This window comes from Callorhinus ursinus, unplaced genomic scaffold (assembly GCF_003265705.2).
Source record: "Callorhinus ursinus isolate GAN/ISIS: 27379988/994484 unplaced genomic scaffold, GSC_fseal_2.0 scaffold91, whole genome shotgun sequence".
Lineage (NCBI taxonomy): Eukaryota > Metazoa > Chordata > Mammalia > Carnivora > Otariidae > Callorhinus > Callorhinus ursinus.
This window is the reverse complement of record NW_027397153.1, coordinates 1,143,694-1,158,903: the sequence shown is the minus strand read 5'-3', so window position 1 is coordinate 1,158,903 and position 15,210 is coordinate 1,143,694. Positions and strand designations below refer to the sequence as shown.

General features: G+C 38.0%; 1 protein-coding gene across 2 annotated transcripts in view; it reads left to right on the top strand.

Moving 5' to 3' along the window:
• FMR1NB (FMR1 neighbor) overlaps positions 1–15,210 on the top strand; it is a 39,148-nt gene that overhangs the window by 20,486 nt on the left and 3,452 nt on the right. For both annotated transcript variants that reach the window (XM_073888510.1, XM_073888509.1), the window contains exons 3-4: positions 3,287–3,427; positions 4,997–5,093. In XM_073888510.1, coding sequence (XP_073744611.1) covers positions 3,287–3,427; positions 4,997–5,093 — 238 coding nt within the window. The remainder of the gene's footprint in view (positions 1–3,286; positions 3,428–4,996; positions 5,094–15,210) is intronic.

Below are 15,210 nucleotides of genomic sequence, written 5' to 3'. Positions count from 1 at the left end.
AAGAACATATTATGAGCAACTCTATGCCAGCAAATTAGATAACCTGGAAGAAATGGGTGCATTCCTAGAGATGTATCAACTACCAAAATTGAACCAGGAAGAAATAGAAAACCTGAACAGACCTATAACCACTAAGGAAATTGAAGCAGTCATCAAAAATCTCCCAACAAACAAAAGCCCAGGGCCAGATGGCTTCCCAGGGGAATTCTATCAGACATTTAAAGAAGAATTAATACCTATTCTCCTGAAACTGTTCCAAAAAATAGAAATGGAAGGAAAACTTCCAAACTCATTTTATGAGGCCACCATTACCTTGATCCCAAAACCAGAGAAAGACCCCATCAAAAAGGAGAATTATGGACCAATATCCTTGATGAACATGGATGCAAAATTCTCACCAAAATACTAGCCGATAGGATCCAACAGTACATTAAAAGGATTATTCACCATGACCAAGTGGGATTTATCCCTGGGCTGCAAGGTTGGTTCAACATGCGCAAATCAATCAGCGTGATACAATACATTAACAAAAGAAAGAACAAGAATCATATGCTCCTCTCAATAGATGCAGAAAAAGCATTTGACAAAGTACAGCATCCTTTCTTGATCAAAACTATTCAGAATATAGGGATAGAGGGTACCTACCTCAATATCATAAAAGCCTTCTATGAAAAACCTACAGCGAATATCATTCTCAATGGGGAAAAGCTGAGAGCTTTTCCCCTAAGGTCAGGAACGCGGCAGGGATGTCCACTATCACCACTGCTCTTCAACATAGTATTAGAAGTCCTAGCCACAGCAATCAGACATCAAAAAGAAATCAAAGGCATCCAAATCGGCAAAGAAGAAGTCAAACTCTCACTCTTTGCAGATGACATGATACTGTATGTGGAAAACCCAAAAGACTCCACCCCAAAACTGCTAGAACTCATACAGGAATTCAGTAAAGTAGCAGGATATAAAATCAATGCACAGAAATCAGTGGCATTCCTATACACCAACAAGACAGAAGAGAGACAAATCAAGGAGTCAATCCCATTTACAACCGCACCCAAAACTATAAGATACCTAGGAATAAATCTAACCAAAGAGGCAAAGGATCTGTACTCAGAAAACTATAAAATACTCATGAAAGAAATTGAAGAAGACACAAAGAAATGGAAAAACGTTCCATGGTCATGGATTGGAAGAACAAACATTGTGAAGATGTCAATGCTACCTAGAGTAATCTACACATTCAATGCAATCCCCATCAAAATACCATCCACTTTTTTCAAAGAAATGGAACAAATAATCCTAAAATTTGTATGGAAACAGAAGAGACCCCAAATAGCCAAAGGAATGTTGAAAAAGAAAAGCAAAGCTGGCGGCATCACAATTCCCTACTTCCAGCTCTATTACAAAGCTGTCATCCTCAAGATAGTATCTACTGGCACAAAAACAGACACATCGATCAATGGAACAGAATAGAGAGCCCAGAAATGGATCCTCAACTCTATGGTCAACTAATCTTTGACAAAGCAGGAAAGAATGTCCAGTGGAAAAAAGACAGTCTCTTCAACAAATGGTGTTGGGAAAATTGGACAGCCACATGCAGAAGAATGAAACTGGACCATTTCCTTACACCGCACACAAAAATAGACTCCAAATGGTTGAAAGACCTAAACGTGAGACAGGAGTCCATCAAAATCCTAAAGGAGAACACAGGTAGCAACATCTTCGACCTCAGCCGCAGCAACTCCTTCTAGAAACATCACCAAAGGCAAGGGAAGCAAGGGCAAAAATGAACTATTGGGATTTCATCAAGATAAAAAGCTTTTGCAGAGCAAAAGAAACAGTCCACAAAACGAAAAGACAACTGACAGAATGGGAGAAAATATTTGCAAATGATAAAGGGCTAGTATCCAAAATCTATAAAGAACTTATCAAACTCAACACCCAAAGAACAAATAATCCAATCAAGAAATGGGCAGAAGACATGAACAGACGTTTTTCCAAAGAAGACATCCAAATGGCCAACAGATATATGAAAAAGTGCTCAACATCGCTCGGCATCAGGGAAATCCAAATCAAAACCTCAATGAGATACCACCTGACACCAGTCAGAATGGCTAAAATTAACAAGTCAGGAAACTACAGATGTTGGCGGGGATGCGGAGAAAGGGGAACCCTCCTACACTGTTGGAGGGAATGCAAGCTCGTGCAACCCCTCTGGAAAACAGTATGGAGGTTCCTCAAACAGTTGAAAGTAGAGCTACCCTACGATCCAGCAACTGCACTACTGTGTATTTACCCCAAAGATACAAATGTAGGGATCCGAAGGAGTACGTGCTCCCCAATGTTTATAGCAGCAATGTCCACAATAGCCAAACTGTGGAAAGAGCCAAGATGTCCATCAACAGATGAATGGATAAAGAAGAGGTGGTATATATACACCATGGAATATTATGCAGCCATCAAAAGGAATGAGATCTTGCCATTTGCAACGACGTGGGTGGAACTGGAGGGTGTTATGCTGAGTGAAATGAGTCAATCAGAGAAAGACATGTATCATATGACCTCACTGATATGAGGAATTCTTAATCTGAGGAAACAAACTGAGTGTTGCTGGAGTGGTGGGCAGTGGGAGGGATGGGGTGGCTGGGTGATAGACAGTGGGTAGGGTATGTGCTATGGTGAGCTCTGTGCATTGTGCAAGACTGTTGAATCACAGATCTGTACTTCTGAAGCAAATAATGCAACATATGTTAAGAAAAAAGAAGAAGAAGATAGCAGGAGGGGAAGAATGAAGGGGAGTACATCAGAGGGGGAGACGAACCATGAGAGATGATGGACTCTGAAAAAGAAACTGAGGGTTCTAGAGGGGAGGAGGGTGGGGGGATGTGTTAGCCTGGTGATGGGTATTAAAGAGGGCACATTCTGCGTGGAGCACTGGGTGTTATGCACAAACAATGAATCATGGAACCCTACATCAAAAACTAATGATGTAATGTGTGGTGATTAACGTAACAATTTAAAAAAATAAAAAAAAAACTACCTTACCAATGACCTGTTAATAATTTATATTTTTTTGCAGTTCATCTAGAATTGAAAATGTGATGTTAGTAACTTTGTGGTAATTTTTAGCTTAACTCTTATTTTTTTAGCATTCATCACTATTTGTATATGTCATTCAGTATTTAAATGTACCAGTTTGCATTTTATTTTGTTTTGCAGTCATTATTTAATTAGGGAAAGTGCTTATTAACCATATTGAATTCTTTTTCTTGGATTTTGTTTCTAAAAGCATGCATTCCAAAGGAGAATCAGGTTGTGAAGGCTTGCAATAAGCTGCAAGATTATAACAAGAGTGAATGTTTGGAATACAAATGCTGTTATTCATCATTCAGGACCAATAACTTCAGCTGCTTTGCCCCATTAAAAGATAGTAAGTTCATCCTCTTACATTTATTATATTTCTATTTTTAAAAATCAAATAAATAGGTCACAATGGCATAAATTTAAATTTGGATCTTCCAGCTTAGCACTTAAAGGGGGCTCCCAGCCCTAAAGCAAAACTCTCTGTAAAAGTCCTGAGGTGGTCAGGCCTCTATTCATGAACAGTTTCTGCTTAGCCCTTAGATGTGACTTTGGCAGTTCAAAATTAGTCTCATCTTTTCTTTTGCTTTAGTCACTCTCTGTCTTCTTCCAAAGATTCCAGACTCTATGATATGTAACCCTCAGTGCCTGGGAGAAAATACGAATCAGGCATGCCTTAGCTTATTTTTCTTTTCTCACTTTCTCTTCCTACTTGAGTAGAATTCTTCCCATTTATCTTGTCTTCAACATCTCAGTATGTAACAGTAGACTCAAATGTTCCTTGTTAAGGTTTGTTTATTAGTTTCTCTTTGTTCTATTGTTTTTGAATCAGGTTCTTAAGATTTTTTTTTCTTTACAAAGTTTTAAGAACTAGAACATCTGTTTTTGCTCCTGCATTTGGATAGTGGAGACATATTACCAGTTGGTCCCATGATGGACATATTAGTTATGATTAAACACTAACAAATACTACAAAAAGGATACGTGCATGCAAAACAATGTCTTAGGTTAATATAGTCCCTATTCAATTTACAGCTCTTTGTTGAACATCTAGTATTTATAATGGAAACTGAAACCTGATCATGAATATAGTATTACAATTTCAATACTGTCACATGGTGTTTATAATTCATTCATCAGTTTAGTCTTTTTATTATGTGTGAAGAGACATTTGGTCTTTGTAGAGGGAAAACTTGAACTGTGACTTAAAATTCCCAATCATATTAGAATGCATTTCCAAATGAATATAAGAATAAAATATGCTTGGGGCACCTAGGTGGCTCAGTTGGTTGAGCATCCAACTCTTGGTTTCGGCTCAGGTCCTGATCTCAGGGTTGTGAGATCGAGCCCAGCTGCAAACTCTGCACTCAGTGTGGAGTCTGCTTGTCCCGCTCCCTCTGCCCCTCCCCCTACTCTCTCTCTCTCTCTCTCTCTAAAATAAATAAATAAATAATATGCTTATTCACCTGCAAATTCTTGATTTTTTGTTTAATGTTTTGTAATTTGGAAGTAAACATTTAAGAAGCCATTCCTTTAACAAGTTAACTATTCATAGATTAATTCACTCCTTGAGTGCTCGAGGATGTATAACATATGGCCAAGGGAAAAAAAAACACTTAGGCCACAGGAAGAAATATATAGTATGAGTCATAATAGTCTGTTAACAAAAACAGTAGAATCATTTTGTTAAGGCTTCCTTTGGGAGGCATGTATTCAAGTGTAGTGTTTAGTTGTATTTCAAGAACATTTCTTAAACTCCTGCTCCTGATAGAGTAGCAAAGATATTTACCTGACATATAAGAATACCTCCTTATTTTGCTTTATTCACTGGTAGTTTTTTAATAAAAACTTTATGAAAGAGCTCAGATTTGCTTCTCTTGCTTGTCATAAAAGTAACAGGATATAATTAAACCAACAGAGCCTACACAGATGTTCCGGATGTTTGGGCTTGGTGTGATCAGCATGATCATCCTGGGATCTCTGCCCATTTATTGCTGCTCTTTTTGCCGGAGGAGGTAGGGAAACATAAACTTTTATTTGCTGATTGCTGAGTGTATTTGGATATTTCTGTGTAGACACATTTATTCATATGCACTAGAAACACAGGGATTGTGTTTGGGTCCCTTTTGTTTAAAAGAAGGTAGCTTAGGAAAAACCTAAAATAGAGTTACCGTAATATTCTTAAATGCATGTTATTTTATTTTTCCATAAATTTAGACATTCTCTTGCATAGTCTATATATTCCCTCATCAGAGAATTGGAAGGAAAAATACATCAGTGAACTGGGAGTGTATGAGTGGAAGTGGTTATTAACTGCAAGTCAGAAGAGTTCCCAGAAGTGTTGTCTCCATCTAGTAGCCAGTCATCTACTATTGGGTCTTAAAAGCCTTGGTCTGTCTTCAAGCCAATTTGTATCAGATTTCTTCTTAGCATCTTATAAAAAATTCCAGTGGCCTATTGGCACAATGCTTCTAAGGTTTTAAAGAAAATGGCTCCCTACCTACTGGAACAGTGGATGTGGAGATAGAGAGCAGGGCCAGGGGGAGTGAGGCAGTTGGAGCACAAAATTTAAGGAAGCACTCACTCTCAGATTTGTGCAAGTGCAGGGTTGGCACTTCAGTTCTCTGGGAAAGAAAAGGTACCTGGGGTGCCTGGGTGGCTCAGCCGGTTGTCCAACTCTTGATTTCGGCTCAGGTCATGATCTCAGGGTCCCTGAGATAGAGCCCCGTGTCGGGCTCCATGCTCAGTGGGGGGGGTCTGCTTCTCTCCCTCTGTCCCTCACCACTGCCTCATCCCACCCCTGCTCGTGCACGCACACGCACACTCTCTCTCAAATGAATGGATAAATCTTAAAAAAAAAAGACACCTGTTGAAAATTAAGCATCTTTGATGTTTTTATTTGAGTTAATGAGAAGGTGGTATTTGAGGTACCAAAAAATGGTTTAGATTTCACTGAAAGATTGACACTATACCCGAGTTACCTTATTTTCCATGAAGATCATTAAGTCTTTTTTCTTCTTTTTTGTATCTTTTCCTTGAGTTTGATGAATGTGTCATATTCATCACTGTATTTTCAGTCCATAGCAGGGTGTTTAATATATTTTTAAGGTGCTTAATATATTTTTGTTGAACAGATGAATGGTTGAATGAATAAAGAAATATAGTAGATGGCATTGGCTAGCCTGGAAGGCAGTCTTACAGTAATTTAGACTTTCTCATCATTACATCATTTTCTCAGACTATTTTGAAGACACAGTGGAGTCACAGCCTTTCAACTCCTCCAGTTTTCTGCTGGTCAGTTCTCTCAGTTTTCATTTAGTTTCCTATACAGAGTGTGTAATCCCTAGGCCTCTATCATTTTCTTTCTTTCCACAGATGATTGGGAATAGGAGTGGAATTTTTGACCCTTCCTTCTTCAAAGTTTGATTTCAGATAAAAAATAACCCATGAATAAAAATGAAATACTATTTGCTAGAAAAGGGTGGCTAGGATTATGCCATGCAATTTAGAATGTCTGGTATAATAGGCCTGGTATAATAATTTCATTACGGCCCCTCTGTTATGTCTCTGCCAAGGAGTTTAATGGGCTATTCAGGTACACTGGATTTTTCTTTAAAATGAAATTTAAAAAAATGAATTTCAAAGAATTATTCCTTGATAAGAATATGTTTTCTTCTTTCTACATAGTATAAACTGCTTGAGAGACTTGAACAATGTGAATAGTATACTTATTGAACACCAAAACTTTTGGTTTACTATGATTTATTTATTTATTTGTTTATTTTTTAAATTTATTTTACGATTTTGTGTAAGAGTGGTATGTTTCTTCAGACATCCTGGGTTGTTTGTTGCAACCTCAGAGTATGTGCTTATTAGCAGCTGGCTGCTTAGCTTAATTTCCAGGAACAATGGATGTTTGAGGGTGGTTGTGGCACTGTCAGGCTTTTCCTGGTAAGCTGATTTTAGAGGCAAGGGGAAAAATTGTGTTAGAATAAAGATCCTATCCTTGATACCAAACAAGGAGCTTAAATGGAAGCCAAAGCCTGCTAACCACCCCTCTGCATTTTGGGGGTCAAAATATCTCTTTAGAACTATCTCCTTAACTCACTTCCTGTTCTTCATTTCAAAGAATAACGAGATAGATAAAATATTACAGTAGGTAAAATAAATGACCACATAAAAGGGAAATAGATGCAGCAGTAAAATCAATATGTAGTGGTTTTTAAAAGAAAAGAAAGTAGCCAAACACAGGTGTTTGTCTAAATCAGAGGGGCTAAAAGCCAAAAGCAGATCTGCGGTAACATGATCTGGATCTATTTGTTGGAAGAACTCTTGAGGCATTGGAAGATATTCTTAAGCTCCTCCTCCTGCTGGATCCTGTCCTATACATTAAATATACATACCTTCAGATGTTGTACCTCTCCCCTCTTGGCCTTTTGTTGTAAGCCAAAACAAGTGATGTTTGACATTCCCCAGCTCCTGCAGTTTGGACAGTGAGTTTTATTTACAGATTGCCTCAGGAGCTAACGACTGGCAAGAACTGGAGGGAGTAAAAATGAGAAGTAATATGAGCAGGTGGGAGAAATGAAAGCAGTTTAGAGGAAGAGGATAATCACTTTCCAGAGCCAAATGTATTTCATTCTTTTGGTGCCTAATTCATGCTTTCCATAGTTGACCATATTTAGTCACTGCTTGTGCTAGGGAGGACACAGAAATGTCCAAGACATAGGCCCTATTTTCAAGGAGCTTAAATCTACCTTAAAATAAGTCCCAAGCATGACATTTTAGATAACAGTATAAGATGGGGTACAATTAAGGACTAAAAGAGTGGTGGCAGTAACTTGTCAAAGTTCTGAGGCAGCAGGGATCAGGATGAGTGGGAGAGAGCAGAGTGGGCTCTACAGTGGAGGTGCTGTTTGAGCTGAGTTTTAAAGGGAGGACAAGATTTAGGTTGGAGGGGGCTCCCACAGAATTCATTACATCCAGATGGAGTCTCCTCACGATAAACCCTTGAACTGCTCATCATTTGTAAGCGGAGGTGTCTGAACTTTGCTCCTGAAGTAATCTATAATGGAATCTCTAGTTTACTTCTACTTGACTTGAGTTCATGTGTGGTATGAACCAGTTACACAGAGAACTCAAGACAGCTTGAGCTGGTTGCACATATACAAAAGGGAGCAGAGAGCATTAGTGAAAAGCTTTCTAAGAATTTGCTACTAATAGCCTTATTAAACTTGCATATAAGATGAGTTTTGAAATTCATTACATCTTCAAGGTTATATAAGATCTATTTTTATTCTCATTAATAGGGATCAGAGCCTCATTAGGTTTAAGTGTCACTGACAGGCTTAAGACTTATAGAGAGATGAAGGAAGGAAAAGATCAGGTGGATGAAGACAAAGGAAGCAGAGCGGTGGGGGGGCTCTAGTGAAGAGAGGAGAAGAGTGGTGGCTGAATTGTTCCCGTTACAGTAATAGAGTGCCAATAACAGTAGTCTCAAGTGCCAAATTGAGTTTCTAATCTTTATCTGTTTTTAGATAAAGTTTAATCTCTATGCATAGGCCAGTTAAACATCTGTGTATTATATAGTGATAAGATACTTGAGTATGTACATAGCTTTGGTAAGGCGGAAAATTCAAACATTGTAATGCCATGCCTATTAAACTCAGATGGAGTGCATTTTCTTGTTTTTTTTTTTCCTCCTATCAGATTGAATTTGCAACTTTGAATTAAGAAAAAATTCAGAACTCAGTCTGCAAATGACAAAACTATGTTTTCTTTCAACTAATAAAAGGCCATTTTTTTTAAGATTGTAGATCATCTGATACACAGATGATGTAAATAGCACATCCCCCATACAATTTCAATGTAGCTACTTGCCAGATGGCTGTTACTGAAAATTCCTACATTTAGACAAATCCTGCTGCGTGATTCTCTGTATTATAATGTGGTTTTCATTATGCAGATAGTCTTAATACCACTTAGATTCTTAGAATGGGAGGTAAAGAATTGGGAATAAATGTGTCAAAAATTGCCTAAAAATCACCACCCATTGAATTTTAAAAATAGGCATTTACATTTTCAAATTCCCATGTTTGTGTTTCCATTATACTGTACAATATAATTAGTAATGTTATTTTGAAAAGCTTTATGCTGCAATTAGCCAACTGCTGAAAGGTTTGAAGTTCCTGGATTATATACATACGAATTAAGAGAAAGGAAATAAAGTCTATAAATTTTAAAAGTGTGGCTAGTCTCTAAGAACTTTGATAAAATATGATCAGATGAGAATATGAGCAAACTGGAACCCTGCTCTAACATGAGTCACTGTAGATTTGAAACTCACATAAAACCAGTTCTTCTTGGACCCTGTTCAAGGTAATTTAGTTACTGAAATAATAAGAGAATCTCATTATATGCAGATTATATGTCTGAGGTGTTCCCATTGCAAGGACTCCAAGGGCAGCATTTTAGAGAATTCTGGAATAGTAGGTATTATTAAAAAGAACATTTTGTTGCCAAGTAACTAATAACCTCATTGCAAAATGCAGTGGCCTTTTCTCAATTCCCATTCAACTTGACCTTTTAGTTCCATAGTAGTACACTGTTGACTGCTCCTTTCTTAAAACTTTCCTTCCTTGGATTTCATCATTCCCCTTACCATTCTGATCCATCTGTTTGCTTTTCTTTGTTCTCCCAACTGTGGTTGTTTCCCAAAGTCTTATTCTCATCTACCAGAGAATATTACAAGTATGTATCAGAAAGAACATTTGAAAAGATCTGTGTTCTAGTTCTGCCTTTCTACCAGTTTTATAGTGAGCTTAACTTCTTTTGGTACTGGTTTTCTCTTAAAATTAGAGTGGAGAATTGAGTTAGATAATTTCTAAGGTCCTTTCTGATCATAATATTCTGGGTTTCTCTTTTAAATTTGAATCCTGGGGGGCGCCTGAGTGGTTCAGTCAGTTAAGCATCTACCTTTGGCTCAGGTCCTAAACCCAGGGTCCTGGGATATAGCCCCACCCCCTGCATCCGGCTCCCTGCTCAGCAGGGAGTCTGCTTCCCCCCCTCCCTCTACCCCTCCCCCTGCTTGTGTGCTCTCTCTCTCTCTCTCAAATAAATAAATAAATAAATAAATCTTTTTTTTTTAATCTGAACCCTGAAATCCTTATCTCTACCTCTTCCATATTACCAATTGCCCTCATGAATTAGACGTTCTGTTAGCACCTTAAATGCAACATGTGGAAGAACGGAACTTAACTTTTTTTCTCTCAAATCATCTCCCCTTGACACTTGTCCATTTCTATCAGTGATTTCTTTAGTCTCCCGGACTAGAAACCTTGGAGTCATCTGTGACTATTTATTTTCCTTTATTTTTAGTATGTAATCTATTCTCTTAGTCCACTGTCATTTTTTGCTTTCCTTTGGAATGAGTCTGAGGTTTGCCTCTTCTCCAATTTATTTATTGTTACCGCTTGGTCCAAGTCTTGTATGCTGTCAATTTCTGTCCTGGGTAAGTGATTTCAGGAGAGGAGCAAAAAGGAGCCAAGGTGTATTAGTCTTCTAGGGCTGCCATAACAAAACACCAGAGACCAGGGGATTTAAACAACAGACATTATTTTCTCTCACTTCTGCAGGCTAGTAGTCCATTGTGATGATGCCAGCTGATTTGGTTTCTGGTGAGGGCTCTCTTCCTGCAGATGGCCGTCTTCTCACTGCATATTCACTTGGCCTTTCCTTGATGCATGAGAGAAGGGGGAGAGAGAAAGAGCAAAATCTCTGGGTTTTAGTTAAAAAACTGAAAAATTGGGGCACCTGGGTGGCTCAGTCGGTTAAGCGTCTGCCTGTGGCTCAGGTCATGATCTCAGGGTCCTGGGATCAAGCCCTGGTCAGGCTCCCTGCTCAGGGGGCAGCCTGCTTCTCCTTCACTGTCTGCCCCTCCCCCTGCTTGTATGCTCTCTCTTTCTCTCTCTCAAATAAATAAAATTCTTTAAAAATAAATAAATAAATAAGTAAATAACTGAAAAATTAGGGCGCCTGGGTGGCTCAGTTGGTTAAACGACTACCTTTGGCTCAGGTCATGATCCCAGAGTCCTGGGATTGAGTCCTGCATCGGGCTCCCTGCTCAGTGGGGAGTCTGCTTCTCCCTCTGACCCTACCCCCTCTTGTGCTCTCTCTCTCTCTCACTCTCTCAAATAAATAAAATAAAATCTTAAAAAAAAAACTGAAAAATTAGTTTTTATAATGACATTCATTTTACTGATTGGGGCCCGACCCTTATGACCTCATTTAAACCTAACTATTTCCTTAGAGCCCCCAATCTGCAAATAAATACACTGGAAGTTAGGGCTTAAATATATGAGTTTTAAGGTCACAAGCATTCAGTCCTGTAACAACACAAGGCTAGCTAGCATCCAAAGGCAAAGAAAGAATTGAGAACTGTAGAGGGCATTGGAATGAGGTGTTTAATCCAAAGAGTTTATACAAGAGAGACTGTAACTAGGTTGGGATGGCAAGTGGGGTTTGGAAGATGGCTAGGAGTTGAGTCCTGGTAAAGGTTCCTGGCACTTTGATAGGAATATATGCCTGTGCCCTTAAGGAGGGAATTAGTAAGGATGCATTACCAAGCCAGTTTGGACATATACCTGGATTCCTAATCTGTGCTCCTAATAATCCTTCCTGTAGTGTCCTGCCAGATTAATCTTCCAAAGATAGTATTATTTCATTTCATTATATTATTCAAGAACTTCTAATGCATTCAAGAATATCTGAATTCCAGACTGTGTGTTAGGTAGTGTGAAGGACAAAAACATGATTCAGATCATGCTCTGCTCTCAAGGGACACCATAGTCTAATAAGGGATATATATATATATACGTACATAATAATATATGTATGTATATATATATACACAAATACCCAAAATAAATAGTCTAATAAGGGATATATATTTATATACACACACACACACAAATACTCAAAGTAAAAAGTCACACTCCACAAAGAAGGTACAGGTAAAAACAATTAGCATGTTTGGCCTTTTCAGTTTATGTAAAGTTTTCACATGCATTGTCTTATAGGCACTTCAAAACAGAGGTGGGTTTGGTCTCTTGCTCAAGATTACATAGTAATAGAGCAAGGATTACAATCTGTTTTCTGAGTTCCTTGCTTTTTCTACTATAGAAAGTAGGAAGAAAAGAAATGTAGACAAAAACACAATGGCATCTTGTTACTTCAAGTCCACTCAAAAGGCTGTGGCTTTCAAAGTTATCTATATTAGATTCATTCTGTTGCTCCAATAACAGTTCTTATAACTCTCCATGTATCTTGTGTTCCATCCAGGGAACTATCTTTACTTTTCTTGGCATACCCCAGGCTTTATTCTTGCCTCTGTTCTTTTGCCCATTTTGCTCCCAAATTCTGGGATTTTTCTTCTTCGTCCTCTTCACAAATTTGAATTCTCTCTTACCTTCATATTGTAACTGCCCCAATTCGTCCACAAAGTGTTCTGCAACTGCTCTAGATCCCAGTGTTTTCTCTTTTCTTGGAGCCTCTCTCTGCTCTTGTGTTTTTAACCGGATAGTATAACACAAATTATCCTTTTTATCCTGTTATTAGTTTTCTTTCTCTGGCTAAATTGTAACTTCTGTGAGGACAAGGGGCCAAGCTTTGTACTTCTCTGAATGTAGAGCTGTGGTTCCCCAAGTGGGGTCCCTGCACTAGTATCATCATCAATCCCTGGGAGCACGTCAGAAATACATGTTCTCAGGCCCTACCCCAGACCTACTGAATCAGAACTCTGGGGTTAAAGCCCAACAATTTGTGTTTTAACAAGCCCAACAAGTCATTCTCATGTATACTCAGGTTTGAGAACCACAGGTCTCTAGACCATGTGGTAGGCAACTCAGTAAATAATGATTGAAATAATCTAGTCAGTCATTTTGGTGGATTCTCTATCTTTTTGATGTTGCAAATGTTAAGTTGAATTAATAAGTTTTTTATCTTTAAGACTGATGTTATATTCTTTAGCTATCATAAAGGATTTATATTTATATTAGTGAATTAGAGTTTGTTAAGAAACATGGAAAAATCAACCTACTAGACCAGTAATTATCATGCTCTAGTCTGTAGATGACTTGTATGGAAGTAACCTTGGGAATATTTAATAATATAGATTCCCAGACTGTACCCAAGAGATTCTGATTTAGTAAGTCTGGGATTTGGACCTGAAATGTGTATTTTCTAAAGCACCCCAAATGAATCTGGTACATAGTACATTTGGACTAGACTCTCCAGTTCAATCTTTATACATTCTTCTTCTTTCTGCAAATATTTATTGAGCTCCTACTTTGGTCTGGGCACTTGCTAGGTGTTGTGTTCTTCTACATCTGGTCATCTCCCTGGGCAGCCTCATTGTCTGTGTTATGAGCCATCTAAGCCCTTAGCTTCAGAGTTCCCTGATGCACTCAATTCTGAGGAATCTCTCCTGCATTCTGTATTGGCCACCCACTTTCATGCCCATATCCTGAATCTTGTCATTCATCAAAAATTGAACCTCTGAATCTCTGAAATCTTAAACTTCAAATCTCAAACTACTCTTTGACCATAGGTGCTTTGTCCTCTAGGTTTTTCCTTTCTTTTACTCTTGCTGCACCTGTCCTTATTAGGACCTCTAGGCTCTTTAACTCTGTTTTCCCCTATCTTCTGTTTTCTGTCTTTTAATATTATCTGATTTCTTTATCCAGCCTGGATCCTATTGTCTGATACATGAATCCATTCTTTCCAGCTCCTTTGTTTCACTGAAATTGAATCCACACTACTTCTCTGCTCCTAGATCTATAGGTTCCTGGGAATTCTTAGAGAAAAAAAATCTCACAACTGTATGGATCTGTATCACAAGAAATTCCTAGTGAGCCAATTAGTGTTTCCAGCCACACCACTCTACTTGATGTTTACAAACAACATACTTCTTTGCCACTCTGATCTTTTCACACAATGTACCACCCACTGATTGAAATGCTCTTATACATCCTCCCATATGTACTCTTCTTTATCTGGCCCACCCCATTCTGGATGCAGGCCTCAGCTTAGATGTTACCTCCTCTAGGAAGCTTACCCCAAACCTCTGGCCCAGACTGGGTCAGGCTTCTTCCTTTTTGTCTCCTACCAATTTCTGCTTACCTCTGTTTGGATTATCTCAATGTGATATAATTATCAGCTTATAGATCTGTCTTCCCTTCTAAATTTTAAGCTTCTTGAGGATAGGACACGTATATTATTCATCTTTATGTCTCTAGTATTTAGAATGGTGTTTATTTCATAAATGAGCAAATGTGTCAGTGAGTGAATGAATATGAGATATGTTGATCTGTACATTTCAAGTGTGAGGATGCTGGTCACGATATGAGATTTTACATAAAAAGAAGAAAAAAGAAGAAAATCACCTCTGGGACTCTGGACAAATCATTTTACCCCTACTTTCCCTCTTGGGCATTCTCATTAGATATTGGGTAGAATTATCTAACTTTGGATCTCAGTAATGAATGTTAAGTCTGAACCTAAAACCTAGTTCTCTGCAACCTAGACTAGTGCAGTGCATTTCAAAATAAGGCCGTGTTACATTCTTCTTTGTCAATTAAGGTGAAATGTACTCCATTAAATTTAGAGTAGAAGCTATGGATAAAGAAAACATAGTTATTTTAGTTATGTGAAATAAAATATATTGAAGTCACAACATCAGAAAAAAATATGAGTCCCCAATTTCTTATCTAAAATTCTGAAGTTCAAAAAGTTCTACAAACCTAAAGCTTTTTTCCTAACTCATTTGGCAGCAAAACCTGAGCTGACCTGACCTGAGACATTTTCTAGTTATTATTTAATGCTTAGAATGGATAATCATATATTTTGTTGTAGAAGTATTATTGCATTTGATCATGAGATGTTGCTCCAGACCTTATGGGAGTGTCATGTAATATTCAGTGTATCATGTCATATTGCCTTTCTAAAACCCAAAACATTCTGCATTCTGAACCACATCTGGCCCCAAGAGACTGAGAACTATGTAGTTATTTCAGTTATTATTTTTTTGAGACTGAAGTTAATAACACTAAAACATAAAGAGGCCATAGGTAAATC